This window comes from Orcinus orca, chromosome 5 (genome assembly GCF_937001465.1).
Source record: "Orcinus orca chromosome 5, mOrcOrc1.1, whole genome shotgun sequence".
In the NCBI taxonomy this organism is placed as follows: Eukaryota; Metazoa; Chordata; class Mammalia; order Artiodactyla; family Delphinidae; genus Orcinus; species Orcinus orca.
This window is the reverse complement of record NC_064563.1, coordinates 27,948,185-27,966,193: the sequence shown is the minus strand read 5'-3', so window position 1 is coordinate 27,966,193 and position 18,009 is coordinate 27,948,185. Positions and strand designations below refer to the sequence as shown.

The 18,009-nt window shown below is 50.8% G+C and overlaps 1 protein-coding gene across 1 annotated transcript in view; it reads left to right on the top strand.

The window, feature by feature from the left end:
• Positions 1-16,638, top strand: part of SPSB4 (splA/ryanodine receptor domain and SOCS box containing 4) — a 63,475-nt gene extending 46,837 nt beyond the window's left edge. The window contains exon 2 of the mRNA XM_004278237.3: positions 15,129-16,638. Within this exon, the coding sequence (XP_004278285.1) occupies positions 15,129-15,256 (128 nt within the window). The 3' untranslated portion in view covers positions 15,257-16,638. The remainder of the gene's footprint in view (positions 1-15,128) is intronic.
• The last annotated feature ends 1,371 nt before the right edge of the window (positions 16,639-18,009 follow it).

Below are 18,009 nucleotides of genomic sequence, written 5' to 3'. Positions count from 1 at the left end.
AAGCCCCTCTCTGTGCCCGAGCCTGCTTGTCTCTAAAGTGACGGCACACGGGGCCTGCGCAGAGGCGCTGTGAGGACTGACCAGCTGCCCAAGGGCAGTGCTCACACAGCACCCGCCCGGGCAAACTCCACATTTGCCGCAGAGGTGGTTGTGCCACTACCGTCCCCCGTGGGGAGCTCTGCGGTGCCCTCTCCTCCAGTGGCCTCACCCCTGCACACTCACGGAGAGCTGGTGGGGGGAAGGAGTGGGTGTGTCTGGTGACCGGGCGAGTGACATTTGCTCAATCTGGACTCTCAGGATCCACGCAGAGACCAAAGGGAGAAAATGGGTTTCCGTGAAGCTCTGGTTTTCACACGCAGTTGTGGATATTATGGCTGTGGAAGGACGGGGGGCAAACTCGTGGATCCCCTGGAGTTTGTGCCTCTGTGGTTGGATCAGACCTTCTGGCAGTTCATGGGGCATGGGCTGCCCCCCGTGTGGGGTGGGCAGGTTCCGACTTCCCAGCAAGGTGGTAGATAAGCTTCACTCTGAGTAGAGGTGACACTGTCAGCCCAGGGCTGTGTCTGGACCTAGAAATGTCAATATTTCGTTTGGCCATGCCAAATTAAAGTAACTCAGAAACGTCACATAAAAAAATCTGAATTCTTGGCTTTTGTGGAAAGGGCAGGGAATCTGGTAACAGGGGCCCACATTCCTGCTTGGAGCTGAGGCCAGAGCTGAGTGATGACCCCTGGCGTGTGTCTCCGGCGTCCGTGGACCCCACCACTCTCCCCCTGCCCGCTGCTTTCGTCTGCTCCGCACTGGTCACTTAGGGTACCTGCCTGGCCCCTAGGCACTGGAGTTTGCAGCCTCTGGTCAAAAACCCAACCATACTTGTGATACTAGAAGTGGTTTCATTCATGCACTGATCATGAACTGTTTGAAAAGTTATTTTAAAACAAGAAATCATTTGCCTTGAGACTAGAAGTGGAAATAGAGCAGTCATTGCTAAATATACTAACGATTATCCTTTATCAGGGCTCTTGACACACTGAAAATATTTATCTGCAGACCTCATCATTGACCACTTCTTAGTAGACACAGTTTTCCTCTTCCAGAGCTATCCCGTAAACACGGGTTCCTCCTGAGTCTAACTGGATCTTGTAACTAAGGGAGGCGGGGAGCCAGGGTGAGAAAACTCAGCAGACTCCAACCAAGAATTCAGTTTACTCATCAGTTTTCCTTAGCTTAAGAAAAACAAGCTTCTGCCACCCTCCTCTGGGCCTGTTTCTGGGCTCACACTGGGAAAGGTCAAATAAACACAATAAATCCATTAGAAGGCCTTCATATTAAACCCCTGGGGCCGGTGCTGTTTAGCAAGAGGCTAAAGTGATGCCGTTTCCCGAGTGGAAGTTGGCCTGACCTTGGCGATTTGCTAGAAAACAAGAGTCAACTGTGCCAGTTGGCCTTAGTGGTTGCAAGGAACACAGCCCCAGGGCTGCTCCAGGAAGGGATGGGTGATTTTGGTGGTCTCCAGCCCTGCAGAGGAGAAGACCCCTTCACGTGGTCTGCACCTGCTTCCTTCTCCTCTCCTCTCCTGAAGATTTGGTCTTCAGGCCAAATCCCAGACAGAACCAGGTGGATTGAACAACCCGTTAGTAACTATCCCCATAGGCAGGGTCCTTCCTCGAGGCCACCTCATGGCTTACCTGCCAGCCAGGGCTGGGCTTTGTTGGGTCAGGGGCCCCCCTCCAGTCCATTCAGGGGCCTCTAGTGCACAGACAGTGATCTAGCACTACCACGTGGAGTTGGGGTCCGGGGCATGCGGGCACCTGTCACTGAGTGACAGAATCAGTAGGGCTGCATTTCCTTTGCAGGGACTGTCACCCTACCTTCCCAGGAGAGTTTGGCAACAGAATACACCCCAAACCACACTGCCTGAATTCCAGTCCCATTTTTCACTACTTAACTGTGGCTTTCGGTGAGTCACTCTGTGCCTTGGTTTCCTCAGTCCATAAATGGGCTTTCATGATAGTAATACCTCATCGGGTCATAGTGAAGTATAAGTACAGTAAGACATAAACTGCTTAGAACATCTCACGACACAGGAAGTGCTAGGTAAGTCCTTGCCATGACTGTTCACATCATTATCATCATCATCGCCAGCAAGCCAGCCAAAGAGCCCAGAACACCAAGACGGGCTTTGAAAATCTACCAGCACTCATGAGTGTCCTCGTGCTTCTGCTTCTGGGGAAAGATTGGAAGGAACATCCCCCAAAGTAGAAGAGGCTGAGGGATAGGGCTGGATCAGGGTCCCACAGGGCTGGGGTTGGACCCCAGTTCCTGGCCTGCTCAGACCTCTGGTGGGAATTATCTGTGGTTGTCGACATGCAGCATCCCACACAGGGCGTCAGGTCCTCAGCTCACCACACCAGCTGCCTCTTTTTTTTTGCACTTTGTCCTAAAGGACTAGCTGCTCTGAAAACAAAATAGCTGTCATTTGACGATGGCCCACGTGTGCCAGGGCCTACGCCGGGTACCTGTCCTCTGCCCCCGTCTCGTCCTGCCCCAGCTCCCGGTGAGACGGGGCTTGGCCCCCTGCTACAGAGGAAGCAGCTGCCCTGTGAGACCAGAACTGGCTCTATGCCTTCTCACCCCAGGCCTGTGCTTCTGCTTCCCAGTGACGCCTTCCCCGCGGCTATGCTAAGTTCACAACAGACAAGAGCGTTACTACCCATTAACTAGAATTTAACTGTAATTCATCTTCTAGCCAAGCTCTCATTTGAGCCAGATTAAGGCCAACTCATGACTCTTCTCATTCGCTTTTGCCCTTTCTCTTTTTTTGTTTTTAACTGATACACAGAATTGGATTAAACAGAATCGTTGGTTGTAATACACTGTCATCATTGGTCCCGTGCATAGCCCTCTTTTATTCTGCTTTGCTGATTCCTATATTTATTTCTTACTAATTTAATGCCACCATGAATCCGTCGTCCAGCCCAAGGACTCGAAAATTGACAACCGGGCGCTTCTGTGCCTCCATGGTCTAGCCTTGCCAGCCCCCATCCCCTCTTCCTCAAGGCAACCACTCCTCTGAATTCTGTGTTTCCTGTTCCTTGCAGACTTTTTAGACACCTATAGTATGTGTCTAAATAACGCCTTGCTTAGTTTAGTTCTCGAACTTTCGAGTTTGCCTCTTCCTTTCCCAATACCACACTGTGTTCATTCCCATGGCTTTAAGTAAGTCCTGCTCTCCAGCTGGCTATCCCCACGCTCATTTTTCTTCTTTAGAAGGGGACACACCATGAGGAATGGGGGTCCCATCCCTGAGGGCCCCAACCTTACCCTGGATGGGATGAGTACCAACTGTCTCTGAAGGATGCTACTCCCCTCCCTGGTCTCCCTATCTTGGACATGCTTCTTTCAGTGTCTGTAGGGGCAACAAGGTTGTTCCCATGGCTGCAGCAGCAGAGATAACTTCTAGGGGTGTTGGGATGGTCTGTGGTGCAGGGTACACGCCAGCCAGGCCCTCCCCCACTGAGGCTCTCCGCGCGTGACCAGAGGCTGTCCTCGGCCAGGGCCAGGGTGTCCAGCCATTGTGGAGCTCCCTGGAGCGGGCTCCAAATTGAAAACAGTCAGATTTTCTGGGAAATTTTTCAGCTGAGTTAGGAGCATCCCTCCAGCAGACCCGCGGAGGCGGCACAGTGTGTTGCTAATTCTGTCAGCCTGCAGGAGCCTTCTGGAGGGTTCTTTAGCTGACTTAGGGCAGTAGGAAAGGACTACTTTTAACATTCATTCCCTGCACCAGAAGAGCTGGGCCATAGTTTGCTTTGTAGAGGTGAAGGCTCACTGCAGCTGTCTCCCCTCCCCCAGATACCCTCCCACTGGCCCAGCACCCACGATGTCCAAAGCAGAGCCCCGGGGCTGGGCAGCGAGGACAAGAGCCAGTCCATGCCTGTGGGAGCCCACAGTCTGCACTGACTTTTTTTTTTTTTTTGACAGACTAGATTTTCTCCAACAATTGATTATTGTTTCCTCAAAGTGTCTTCTGGGAAAACTGTGAACTTTTCCCAATGTTACACAAAAGAGATTTCTTTGAATGCATCTTAGAGATACGCCTTCAGAGCCAACAGACATCCTTCTCAGCCCTCAGCAGAGATAACTCTTATTCATCCTTTAAAACTTCTCTTAGCTGTAGTCTCCTCCAGGAAGCCGTCCTGGACACCCTCTGGCTGGGTTAGGTGCCCCTCTTCCTGGCTCCCTCAGCTCCCCCTACAATTCCTTCTCTTAAGCACGGACCCCTCTGTGCTTTTTTCAGTCTCCCTGTCCTGTCTGTAGCCCCGTGAGCCTCTGTGGGCCAGGCTGTCTGCTCAGGACCTGCAAAGCACGTTTGTAAGTAGAAGTCTGATGCATACACGCATGTGTGATGAGCGTCACAAGTTAGACAAGACTTTACCCTCAGAGTCCCCAGAATGACATTAGAACGCTGATACCCCTCCAAACCCTTCTGGAGAAGCCTTTAATCAAAGCAGTGATGTCCTTCGTGCCTTGATTTTTCCATCCGCAGAATGCACCAATCATCTTACGTGGTTCAAGTTTGCTGCTGAGACAGACTGGCCTTGGCCTTGTACTAGGGTGGAGGCAGAGCTCGGAGTCCTATCCAGCACAGCTCCCTACACCCCAGCCAGGCTCTCAGAGGCTGGGCAGGTGATGGGACCCTCTTCCCTCTCCCCACTCCTTCCCAACCCAAGCACACAGAGGTTCCTCCAGGCTGCATCTGCTTGGAGGTTGAGAAGGCCCCACAGGGGCCAAGGCCACAAACCACCCCAGGAGGGGAGTCCTCAGTGCCCACCTGGAGCCATTCATTCAGCCTCAGAGCTGGGAGAGGGCAACAGGTAACACCCCCCTGGCTTCAGCAGGGCCAGGCATGGCTGCAAGGTGGGCGGACAGGCAGCTCCAGCCCTGCCGAGATCTCGGCCAGCGGGGCAGAGAGCACTGGTGGATGGAAGGCCCTCGGACAGGGCATTCAGGTCACCGGATCCCTCGTTCTTTTGACAATGCTGTGGCTAAAATGAGCCTCACCTGGTAAAGCTGAGGGCAGCCTTTGAGCAGCCAGCCTTGCTTTTGATATAATAGCAGATTGTAACCGGCTAACCCCCTGGACCTGGCTCAGCACCGCCTCCCCCAGGAAGCCTGCCGGGCTTGTGCCAGCACCTTGGGAGCCACGGCCCTGGATTACCAAGGCTCATGATCTAACATGTATTTCACAGGCATCCCTGGCCTTGCCATTCACTTTTTCTTGTGTGTTGAAACCTGATTTGATTGGGTGCAGTCAGAGTCCTTCCACTGCCAGGATTAAACGTGACTTCTGTCAAGTGTCAGCTGGTAGAAAGGACCCCCAGCCTCCTTGCCAAGCCACTTGCCGCACTGGTAGAGGCTGAGGCCCCAAGGAGGTTGGGGAGGCCGCTCTGCCAGACGGTGGCCGAGGCCGGCCAGAGCCCAGGGCTGCCAGCTGCTGCTGAAACAGACTGGCCTTGACCTTGTACTAGGGTGAGGCCGGGTTGGGGAGAAGAAGCTCTGAAGTGGCACTGAACACAGATGACCTGAATGCCAGAGGCTTCTTGTCCCCAATTCATTGTCCAGCCCCCAACCTGGTATCCCCACAGCTACTCACCAGCCCCCCCCGCACCGTCCTGCCTGCCTTGCCCCCGTATGCTTTGTCCCTGAGAACAGCGAACTGGTCAGCTGGGTGAGGAGGGAGGTGAAGAAAGGCAATGCTGATGGGCTGAGCAAAAGAGAGCAGGAAGTAATGGTCAAAGTGGTGGTGGCTGATTCAGCATCCCTGGGGTCCTAGAAGGGGCATTTAGGAGCGATGCTGCAGTCCGTGCTGTGGCCCAGGATGTGGGTAGCTGGGTGTATGGGCGTGGCCTCCAGCCCCAGGAGGCTGCGTGATGAGAGGGTCGTGCCTGTGGAGGATTCTGTCACCGGGGAGGTGGCAGGCGTGGGTTGAGAAGGGACCGGGGAGGCCAAGCCAGAGCCCTGACAAGGACCAGAAGAGGACCCGGCCAAGTGGTGTGAGCCACGGAGGAGCTGGGACTTCTCATAGCAGATGGAGGCTGCGGAGCTTTGTATGTGGCAAAGGAGCGAGGGGTCCTGCCCACCTCCTGGCCCTGAGACACCAGCAACGCCCAGGAAAGGCTGAAGGGCAGTGGTGTCCTGGGAGAGGAAGCTGGGTTCAGTTAAGGCGGGAGGTGGAGGGAGCTCTCAGAAAAGAAGTTGGGTTGCAGTTTTCTGTGTGGAGTGGCACTGCCAGAGGGCACAATGGGAGCTCTGAGGGTGGGGAAGCCAAGGGCTGGGGTCAGAGGTCAGGAGGCACGGAGCTTTGTGGGTGTGGCACTTTAGAGACACGACGGCCACTGGAAGGAGGCTCTTCCAAGCATCACCATCTAATGGACCTTCGTATCACTCACTCTACCTTCCTTTGCTTCTGTGTTCCATTTACTCCCCCCCTTTCCTGGAAGCTTGTGCCATCCTGTTTCTTGGATTCCTTTTTCATTTTGCTGGAATAACTCCTTAAGTAACTTTCAGGCTGGGTGGGTAGAGGCTCTTCTTTTAGAGCCACTGAACACATCTAAAAATGCAGCTGCTGTTCACTCCACAGCCACGTAGCTCCCCTTTGCCTGGGAGCAGCGCAGAGTCTTTAGGTGAGAATACCTTGCTGTCTAGTACTGTGTCGGGGAGCTGGTGGACAGGCCAGCCCCTCGGGCACTTCCGTCTGTGCCCATGATGCTTGCTGGAACCAAGTTCATCTGAAGATGCTGCTTTTGTCCCAGCTGTAGTCATACCCTTTTTGTTGTGGCAACAGTAAAGCTTGCTAACAGAAACCTCCAGATTCCAGGGGCTTTCTAGATGTGAGCTGAGGTCTCTGTTGGCCATGATAGGGCCAATTGGTAGAGGTATGGCGTATTTTAGAAGTGAGCAGGTAATGACACATTTGCCCATTTGTGTAGTTAGCTAAGTGGGTTGACACTTGACAGGTGCAGACCCAGAAGGTGGGGGAGCCATGTCATTGGGGAGGAGGTGACTCTTGATTTGGGTCCTGAAAGAGGAGACAGGCTTCTGACAGGCAGTACAGGGGAGGATGTTCTAGCTGAAGCAATAGCATGAGGGGAGGCCCAGAGGCGTGCAGACAATACTCTGAGTCTTTGGACACCAAAACCATGGTCTGCAGAAAGTGATTAGCACAGTGTCTGACACGTAGAGTGTGTGTGCTTGCCCACATGCATGTCTTCTCCTTTTTTTCCCCCCAAAACCATGTCTACTTAAGTTCAGATTTCAGGGCTGTCACTGAAAGCTTCCCCTATCTGCTGACCATTGTCTAAACTGTTCCAAAAGAATTTCACCTCTTGACCTTAAAAATGTTGATCTTTTTTTTTCAAAATATAAATGCAGGAATGGGGGTAGGGTGATGACTCGTGTCTTGGCATCTCCTCACCATCAACAGAGGAGACTTAAAGGGGCCCAGAGAAGAAGCTTAAGGCACAAAGTGCCTAGCTCTCCACTGTTTCATCATAGACATAGACCATCAAAACCAGATGAGCTAACACCCCCATTTTATTGACAGTAAAACAGAGTCCCTGGGCAGTTCTGTGGCTTACTGAGGGTCATGTACGGGGTGAGTGGTGGAGAACTATGGAAAATTCAGCTTCCTGGAGAACTTTGGAAATGATTGCCTTGTGATATTTTTAGCACAGAACAAGACATCCAGCCCTAGCTCCAGTAAGTCTTCATCAAGAGCAGAGCACTGTTGTCAATTAGGATGATGTACTGGGACATTTTTAGGACCACAATAAGTAAAGTATTACTATTTTTTAAAGGTACCTCTGGGGCTGATGGCCTGGAATAAGACATACTGTAGAGAGAACGCCTTTGGAACAAGGAGCGTGTTGTGTCATACCGTTGTCACAAGGCATGGATGGAGGTGTTGATGCCCCCATTTTACAGATGAGAAAAATGTGGCTCTGTGAAGGTGAGCCAGCTGTCTGGCCCACTGGTGGTGGGAGCAGAAGCTGGATAGTTTTCTTTTAATAAATGTTTACTGCATTCCTTTTTCTTTTGGCCTTGCCACGCGGCATGCGGGATCTTAGTTCCCCAACCAGGAATCAAACCCGGCCCCCCTGCAGTGGAAGCATGGAGTCTTAACCACTGGACCACCAGGGAATTCCCTGGGAGCAGAAGCTGGGATTCCAAACTAGTCCCTTCCCCCCACTTTGCCTGTTGGGACAGGTGGGAAGGTGCCTGGCTTGTGTCATATCCACACCCACCCACCAGGGAGCCAGGGCAGTCCTAACTCAGTCAGTGACTGATTTTTTTAAATGTAAACTTGTTTTTGAAGTATAACATATATGCTGAAAGTGTACAAATCTCAGGTGATTAAGCCTGATGATTTTTACAAACTGACCACACTGGTATTGCCAGAGCTCAAATCAAGGAGCAGAACGATACCCACCCCCCAATCACTGCTCCCCACTAATGTCACCACTACCCTAACTTCACCACCCTGCTCTTGAACTCTATACAGATGAGGTTACACAAAATGTACTTCTTTCACTCAAAATTATGTTTGAGTGATTCATCCATTTTTTTTTTTTTTTGCATGTAATTGTGGTTCCTTCATTCTCATGGCTGATTAGTATTCCACTATCAGAAGAGACACAGTTTGTGTGTGCATTCCACTGGTGGCAGAGAGTAGAATTCTTGTTTCCAGTTTAGCACTTTTCTAAGCATCCGTGTACGTGCATTTTGGTGAGCATGTGTACACCAGGGGGAGACTGTGCGCCCTAGGTTCAGTCTTAGTAGATGCTCCCAGTTTTCCAAAATGGTTGTGCCGGTTTCCACGCCCACCCGAAGCCATATGAGAGTTCCAGTTGCTCCACATCCTCACCAGCACTTGCTACTGTCTTATTTTCATTTTAGCCATTCTTGTTGGCATATAGCAGAGTCACATTATGGTGTTAATTTGCATTTTTCTGATGGTTCTTGAAATTGAGCACTTTTTCATATATTTATTGGTTATTTGGATATTCACTTTTGCAACAATGATTCCTTTTTAAGTTTATCTTTGCCGGAGAATATTTCTAAGAATGGCTTCCAGGCTGAAAGATGCTGTGTTTCTCTTCCCACCTGGGTGATCATTTCTAAACCTTGACACTTGGCAGTTCTAAAGCCAAAGGGAGTTAGAAAGAGGAGTTGGGGGATGGCCCAGGCCACACGGGGCATCCTTGGAGCTCTGGAAGTTACTTTCTCTGTGCACTTTGGGGTTACTGTGAAGTCGTCAGTTAAAGTTCCCTTTAGTTCCCTTTAGTTCCCTAAAGTTCCTTAGGAGAGGTTTTTTTTTTTAAACAATTGCGAGGTCTTTTTTTTTTAATTTTTAACTTTTTGTTTATTTTTGGCTGCATTGGGTCTTCGTTGCGGTGCATGGGCTTCTCATGGCGGCGGCTCCTCTTCTTGCACTGGCTCTAGGCACGTGGGCTTCAGTAGTTGTGGCACGTGGGCTCAGTAGTTGTGTCTCATGGGCTCTAGAGTGCAGGCTCAGTAGTTGTGGCACACGGGCTTAGTTGCACCACAGCATGTGGGATCTTCCCAGACCAGGGATCATACCCGTGTCTCCTGCATTGGCAGGCGGATTCTTAACCACTGTGCCACCAGGGAAGCCCCGGGAGAGATGGTTTATATTTCACATTTAGAGCTAAAGGTGTGCTCTGAACTCCGGCCCCTCCCCGCTCCCTCACTTCCTTTGGAGTTTGGGCTCTGGAGTGATTTCAGTGACTGCAGAGGAATGAATAGAAACATAGCTCTTTCCTTCTCTTCAGCACCTAACTGGGCAGGGAACACACAGGGAATTGAGTTTGCTGACCAGGCTTAGCATTTTGGACATTGAGGACCTAGTATGTGCCTAGAGCTTTAAAGTGATTACAGAAGTTCTTAAGCCCTGGCAATGATTCTCAAACGTTAACAGCTCAAAATTTTCCCGATGCAGAATGCGAGCCCATCTCCCGACATTCAGAGAAGGAACTGCTGGCCTCCTAGCAGACCCCGCCTCATTAACATCCCTACCCAAGCTCGTCCTCACAAAGGGTGACCAAACAAATGCCTGGATGGGGACGAGATAGCTAGAAGTGCTGAATGTCGGACACCTACTACGTGCTGGTCACTGTGCCAAGTGCTTTCTACTCTCTAACTCGTTTAACCCTCACCACAAGCCTCCTGTCAATTAAGACCTGCCCTGTTCTCAGAGGGTTTACAGGAGAGTGGGAACTCAAGACAGCAACCTTGTCAGGTAAGAGCAATTTATTTCAATAGCTTGAAACAGCTGTAGAAGACACGCCCCCAAAGAATCGAGTCAATTCGTTCATTTAACAAATGGTTTCTGGGCCATCCCCCTGTGACAGGCCCAGGCTGGAGATCGTTGGTCCATTTTACAAGTGAAGAAACAAGCGCTCAGAGTACCTTCACAGAGGCACAGACTTGCAGTTGGCAGAGCTGGAAGTCAGGGGCTCCAGATTTCTGCAGATCCCTGGGATGTGCCAGAGGAGAGGGGTCTGATGGCCGTGAAGAAAGGGAAAGTGGCTGACCGGGTCCACGTTGAAATGGGTGGGCAGGAGAGCAGAAAAGGCATCTTGGTGGCAGGGCGGCCCATTTAGGTGGGTGCAGAGCTCACGGCAGGAGAGGTGGGCACCGGTGAACTGGAAAGCGGTCGGAGCCAGAGTAAGAGCCTATGGACTGTGTGAGCCTGGGAGACAGGTGACCCTCTCCTTCGCTTCATACCTTAAAGCGATCTTCCATTATTGCATGGTGTTTAAGGGAGGCACCGTGAAGCTCCACCTGTAGGCTTTTGGGCTGTGTGACTCTGGACAAGCCCCTTCACCTCTGAGCCTCAGTTTCCTTTTCTCTGAAGTAGGCATCTCTAAATGAGATACAGTATGTCCCCTACATACGAACCTTCAAGTTGCAAACTTTCAAAGATGCGAACATTCATTCGCATGTCCAGTCATGTAAGTTAGTCCACGTGTCTGGCGTACATTGTCACGTGCGTGCATCCTCTACAAGTGGTTGTGCTTTTGTGTACAGTACCGTATAGAGTACAGTAGTACAGTATCTTTATTTCAAGCCCAGGATGTCCGGAAGCAAGCGTAAAGGCAGTGGTGATGTAGCTGGTACTGCTAAGAAGCGCCAAGCGATAACGATGGAAACAAAAGTGAAAATAACTGAGAGAGTGGAGCGAGGCAAAAAGATGGTTAGACGTCGCTCGTTCTTATAACATGAATTGTTCAACCATCGGCACGATTCTAAAGGACAAGTGCAAGATCATGGAGCATGTGAAGTCCGCTGTGCTGATGATGTCGACAGTGATATTGAAGAAGTGTGGAAAAGTGATGGAGGAGATGAAAAACTTCTCAGCGTGCGGATGCAGCAGCAGCATCAGAGTTGAGTCCCGCTCAGCTTAATGCTGATTCAGGAGAAAGCTAAAAGCTTTTATAAAGACCTGAAGAAGAAACGCGGCGAAGAATCAGAGGGTGCATCTTTTAATGCCAGCCTTGGCTGGTTTTATCGGTTCAAGGCTAGAGACAACCTTCCAAGGTAAAAGTAAGCGGTGAGGCAGCGAGTGCAGATATGGTAGCTGCCCGGGAATTTCTTGAACTCTCTTCGTCCCAGAGAAAGGACTAAGAGAGACAAGAGGAAGAAGAAGTAACTGAAGAACCGAAGAGATTCACCATGCAGAAAATGGCAGGGGATTTTCTTTATTTCAGGAGGCACTGTTAGTCTCTGAGGCGCAGGACCCGAATGTAGAAAGGTACACAGAGTTTGCAGCACCCGTTCAGAATGCAATCCAGCGCTACTGTGTCATCTATGACGAGAGAAAAAGAGCTACTAGCCAGACATCACTGGATCGTTTTTTCAAGAGGGTAGATAGAATTGAATCCAGCGAGGAACCAGAACCTGTGCCATCAGCGTCAGGCATGAGTGAAATTGCAGCTTGCCCTCCGTCTCCAATCGCTGACGATCCTTCAGCTCTACCATCTCCCACCTCCTCTCCCTCCTCCAGTCAGTAACTCTTCTTGCCTGTTCACTCGATGCCAGCCCCTGTATGCCAGCTGTTGTACTGTACTACTGTACTTTTCAGGGTACTGTACTGTAAGATTTAAAATGTTTGCTTATTTCTTTTTTATGTATTATTTGTGTGAAAAGTATTATAAACCTATTACAGTACAGTACTATATAGCTGATTGTGCTAGTTGGGTACCTAGGCTAACTTTGTTGGACTTACAGTCAAATTGGACTTATGAACACACTCTCGGAAGAGAACTTGTTCATATGTAGGGGACTTAACTGTAAACCTAATGTAGCAAAGGAACAGAACAGATGCTCAATAAATGTGGTTAAATATAAGACAGTTTCCAGTTTCCAGCTGCCTGGGTCTAACTCCCAGCTTTGCCATTTACCAGCTGTGTGTCCTTGGGCAAGTGACTTACCCACTCTGTGTTTCTGTTTCTTCCTCCTTAAAATGGGGATAATAATAATAGTTCCTACCCTAAGAGGTAATTTTTTTTTTACTGTATTACCTTTTTATTTTTATATTTTTTACATCTTTATTGGAGTATAATTGCTTTACAATGTTGTGTTAGTTTCTGCTATACAACAAAGTGAATCAGCTATATATATACATATATCTCCATATCCCCTCCCTCTTGAGCCTCCCTCCTACCCTCCCTATCCCACCCCTCTAGGTCGTCACAAGGCATCGAGCTGATCTCCCTGTGCTATGCAGCAGCTTCCCACTAGCTATCTGTTTTACATTTGGTAGTATATATATGTCAACGTTAATCTCTCACTTTGTCCCAGCTTCCCTTGCCCCCCGCACCGTGTCCTCAAGTCCGTTCTCTACGTCTGCATCTTTATTCCTGCCCTGCCACTAGGTTCATCGGTACCGTTTTTTTAGATTCCATATATATGCATTAGCATACGGTACTTGTTTTTCTCTTTCTGACTTATTCTACGCTGTATGACAGACGCTAGGTCCATCCACCCCTAAGAGGTAACTGTGATATGAGTTTGATACATACATTCACATGAGTTGGTACAGATAAAGAGCTTAGCACAGCACCTGGCCACATAATATGTCTTCAATAAACAGTAGCTACAATTATATTTCATCTCTCATGTTGCCTGGTAAATAAGTAGCAATTGGTCATTAAATAAGGCTTTTAAAGGTTTTTTTCTCCCCAATGTCCAGTGGCACAGGCGGCAAGCATTGGTGCTATAGGAGCTAAAAGGAGATCATGGGAACTTGCGGTGGGCAGGTCAAGATGTTAAGGATGGGAAGATTCGGGTGGGGAGGCAGGGAAAGGGTTCACAGAGGCATAATCTGGGGGACTGTGCAAAGCTTGGATGAGAACCCGGTGGGAGACAGTGAGAGAAGAGCTGGGTGCAGGGGCATTGCTAGGGGAGAGATGGGGACACCTCGAGGGGGGTGTCAGGTGTTGGCCTAGGCATGGTGACCATGTGATCGCAAGACTCGGGGTGAGTAATCTGCTTTCTAGGCCTGGGAAAGAGGGGGTGCCCAGGCCTCCCTAGCTAACTTCAAGGGTTTGTATGAGGATCAAAAGAGGATACGGAGGTGGGAGTGTTTAAAACCACCAACACTCCACGAGGATATGCAGCCTCACCCCACGTGAAGGAGGGCTGGGTACGCTCTTGTGCATGGCTTCCAACGCACGAGCCAAGTCTGGGTTTGATTTTAATGACTCTCCTCATTAACTCTGCGTCTCCAGTAAATGAAAATTCCTATAAAACACACTCTCAACAACCTTCCCATTCCTTCCATTCCCTTGTGATATTATTCCTCTCACAACTCTTGTGTTAGTGTTTACCACTTACAGTTTTATTGTACCTTAGCACATTATAGAATGCTTTTAAAACATCACTTGTTCTGTTGACAAAAAAACAAGTGCTAAGATGCAGCATCAGGCCTCTAGCATGTTCCTGTGGGTTGGGGGAAACTAGGGCTGCAGAAGCCACATGAAACAGCATGTGACCACCACCCTCTTCATTCCAGACCCAGCTGATCAGCACCATTCTTCTCCCTCCAGACCTCCCAGCCTGTCCTGTCTTATGCCTCCATGCTTTTACCTGTTCTCTCTGCCTAGAACACCCTCCCCAACCTCACATCACATAAAACTCCTATTCACCCTTCAAAACCCCTTTCCAGTATCCTCTCTTGGAAGCTTTCAAACGACTCTTCCATATAGAAACTGCTCAGTTTCTGTCCTTGTGCATTTAAGAATTATTGCACATGTTACACTCTGCTACAATTATTCACATATTTAAACTTCCAGACCTCGAGCCTTCCTTCACACCCAGGGCTGCCATTGGCCTTGGCTTAGTTCTCTCTGTATCCCTGGGGTCCAATTAGAGAGCCTGGAAGAGAATAAGAGCTTCATAAGTATGTCTGCAATAAACCTAACTAAACCTCGGTCCTATGTCCAGAGGTTCCATGGCTTATGAATTCTAATTCATGAATTTTTTCTAGAACTGGACATTTGAAGAAAATGCATTCCTCCACTCACCATCAAAAGAGGCTAGAGGAGAAGTTTGAGGGTTCAAGGGCATTTCAAACAGCCCCCACCACCTCACCTGTTTCTAAGAGGAAGCCCCCTGCAGACCCACCCTAGGTCAGCGTCTCTCATTTTATCACGACCTGCAGTGAAAAGTATTTTTTACATGGAGACACACTGAACACTTACATCAGAGACAGAGCTTTCGTGGAGCAGTATTCACCCCTTGCTGTGGCATTGCTCTCTGTTCCTTCTTTCTTTTCTTTCCTTTTCTTTCTTTTTCTTTCTTTAATCGCTGGTCACCACCTAATGAATTGATTCCATGTGTCTTTAGTCGGGTGGGTTGCATCCCACAATGTGAAAGACACTGCTCTAAGCCTTCAGCTACTATAACCAGAGAAGGCTTCTCTGAGGAACTGGGGCCCTGAAGGGCAGCTCAGGAGCAGGCGGGCAGGGGGTGAGCAGGGGGTGGGGTAGGGTGAGAGGTGTAGGGACAGCTCTGGTGAGACTTAACTCTCTTCCCTCTCGTTGTAGCCGAGCCCCTGCCGTTGATGGACCTGTGCCGGAGATGCATCCGCCTGGCCCTGGGCCGCCAGCGCCTACAGGACATCGGCTCCCTGCCCCTGCCTCAATCTCTCAAAAACTATCTGCAGTACCAGTGAGCCGGGGACGGAGGGGCAGCGGAAGGCACCCACAGACCCAGGCCTGTCGCTTCACGGTCACACTGTACATCAGGAAGAAGTCTCCCTCTTCACCCTGGTTCCCCAGGACATTCACTTCTTTGAAAGGCCAGGACATCTTCCCAACTTTGAAAATGAAATGTCTGTTGCCAACAGTATCTGCTGCCTTGAAGCAGCCCTCCCAAGTCAGACACCTCCTTGGAAGCCGGAAAGAGCCCGAGGCCTGCGCTGGGTGGAGATCCTGCCCGCTGAGCAGGACACAGCAGCCAAGCAGCCACCGGCATTGATCCGAGAGCCTGTTTCCTTATTCAAGAGAATGAATAAAACATTTGGGCAGGACACTTTCTGCTGTGTGCCCCGCTGCAGACAGGGCCAGGGGAAAATTGGCCAGCTCCGGGAGAACATTGCCTCTAAATAATGCATGGTGAAAGCAGCTTGATGCCCGTGCCCCTCTGGGTCCCCAGCCTTCCCAGGGCAGCAGGATTGTCATGACACTTTAGGACTTTGTGCCCCTTTGAGAGACTGTTACCTAGGGATGCCCAGCTGTGGAATTGGCAAGTGGACGAAGCAGTGTTGAGACACCTCCCAGCTTACCTCTCTGAACGTTGTTCACTTCCCCTCTCACTCGCCGTCCTTCCCCACCTGGACCCCCAGTCTCTGGATGCCCAGGGCACCTCTATTCAGGGAAGCTGAGTCTGACAGATTCACCCCAGGGAACGAGTGTATCCTTTATTATTATTGTTTTAAGTAGCGATGCCTTTTAAAAGAGTGTGGTGAGGGCAGTACTTAGTCCAAAGGTGCTAATGGGGGAATTGGAGGCCTTGTGACACCCACGGGGGGGTGATGTACACGGGCTGGGGAGCCTTCCTGGGGGGCTGAGGGTCTCCAGGCAACCGTCCATTCAGGATACAGCCTGACTGCCACAAAAGCTTTATTTGAGCGAATTATTTTTTCACTTGAGGAGACTTGTACGCGTTTGTTTCTGTTTCACGTGTGTCTGTGTGCGTGTGTGTGTGTGTGTGTGTGTGTCTGTGTGTGTGTGTGTATGTGTGTGTGTGTGTGTGTGTGACGTGCTGTTTATTTATCAGCTTGGGGCCATGGGGGCAGCTTTGTAACTGGAAGGGTGGATGTGAGGCATCTTCTCCACCCGCCCCAGCCTGTCCTCCCCCCGGGAACAATGCTGCTGCCGCCGCCGCCACCACCAGGCATCTCTCGCGTTTCCAACACTCTCTACCCAGACTGATTTTTAACTGGAAATTGTCACAGCAGCGGGACACCAGAGCCCCAGACGGCACTGCCCCCTGCCACTTTAATGTGAATTCGACGAATGAAGAGCGTTTCTAATAAAGTTTGTCATTCAGTCCTTCAGTTTGTTCAGTGCTCTTTGGGAAGGGACTGGGAGGGTGTCTTCTATCAACCTGGCTGCCAAACCTTCAGAAGGCAGGACTGTGCATCCCTCCCCAGGCACTTCCTGTCTCTTCTGTCCGGTTGTCCCCGTGTAATCCCAGACTCTAGTCATTTTTCAAAGGCCTGCCCCGGCGGAGAGAATGGGCCTGGGGCCTGGGGCCTGGGGCCATATAATGCTAGCTTCCATGGTGGAAAAACAGGCCAAATTATTGATGCCAGGGCCGCGATGTCCACAGGGTGGCTCTGTAGGGGCAGAGGGTCAAGCAGGGTAAACCCTAAGGGCCAACAAAGTGACCCAGAGGTGGGGCTGGATGCGACTTTGGAAGTGCATGGTGTCACCAAGAAGCGGTGCAAGTTGCTGAAGGGTGAGCGTGTGAGGTCAGGAGCCAGTTCAGGCTGGGGTCTAGGTCAGGACTAGTGCAGTACTCACTCAGTAGTACAGGCCACCGACACACACTGTGCCAACCTCTGAGGACCCAGAGCTCAAGCAGATCTATCCCACCCCCAACGGAGACGTTTACAGCACAGCCTAATAAAGTGAGAGGGAGCTCACGAAGGGGATGGGCAAGATAGGGCCTGAAGGGAGGGCTTCCTGGAGGAAGAAGCACTCTTCACACCCGCTTTTTAAGGGAAGACAACCTTGATGAGAACAGACCAAAAGAACCAGACATGCTGCACTGCCCCCAGGAGCTGCGTCCTCCACCCCCACTCTGACCTCTGACTGGGCTCAGCCTCAGGCGGGTTTGGGCTGTAGAAGGGCAGCTTCCTGCATAGGCGCGGGCTCAGGCTTCAGGATCAGGAGGCCTGGGTCTGAGTCCCAGCTTTCTATATGCTGTGACCTTGGGTAAGTCACCTCCTCCTCCACACGGTGTAGGGGCTGGACCAGGTGGTCAGTGGAGGGGGACCCTCCCTCTCCCAACTCATAGGGTCCCAGTTTCAGTGCCAGCTTTCCAGCTCGGCTGCATCCGCCTTGCTTATGCCATTGCCTGCCCCCAGCAGTGCCCTCCTGGTCCTCACTCCACCCTCCTCCAGGAAGCCCTCCCTCACCACCCACCAAACTCTGCCCGCTCTCAGAGCCAGCTCCCTGCCTCCTGGGCCGATGACACCTCTCCTGGCACCCAGGACCCTCACCCAAACACTTGGAATGGAGCCCCTCTCTGCCCTGTGGCCTCATCTGCTCAGTAGGCTGTGAGCCTTGGGACAGTAGGACCTGTGCCCATTATTCCCGCACAGCCCTGGGGCCACACACATGGACTCAGAGAAGGCCTGGCGGCGGCGGGGAATGAGAAGATACCCCCTTTATAGCTGGGCTGCCCATGAAACCTGCA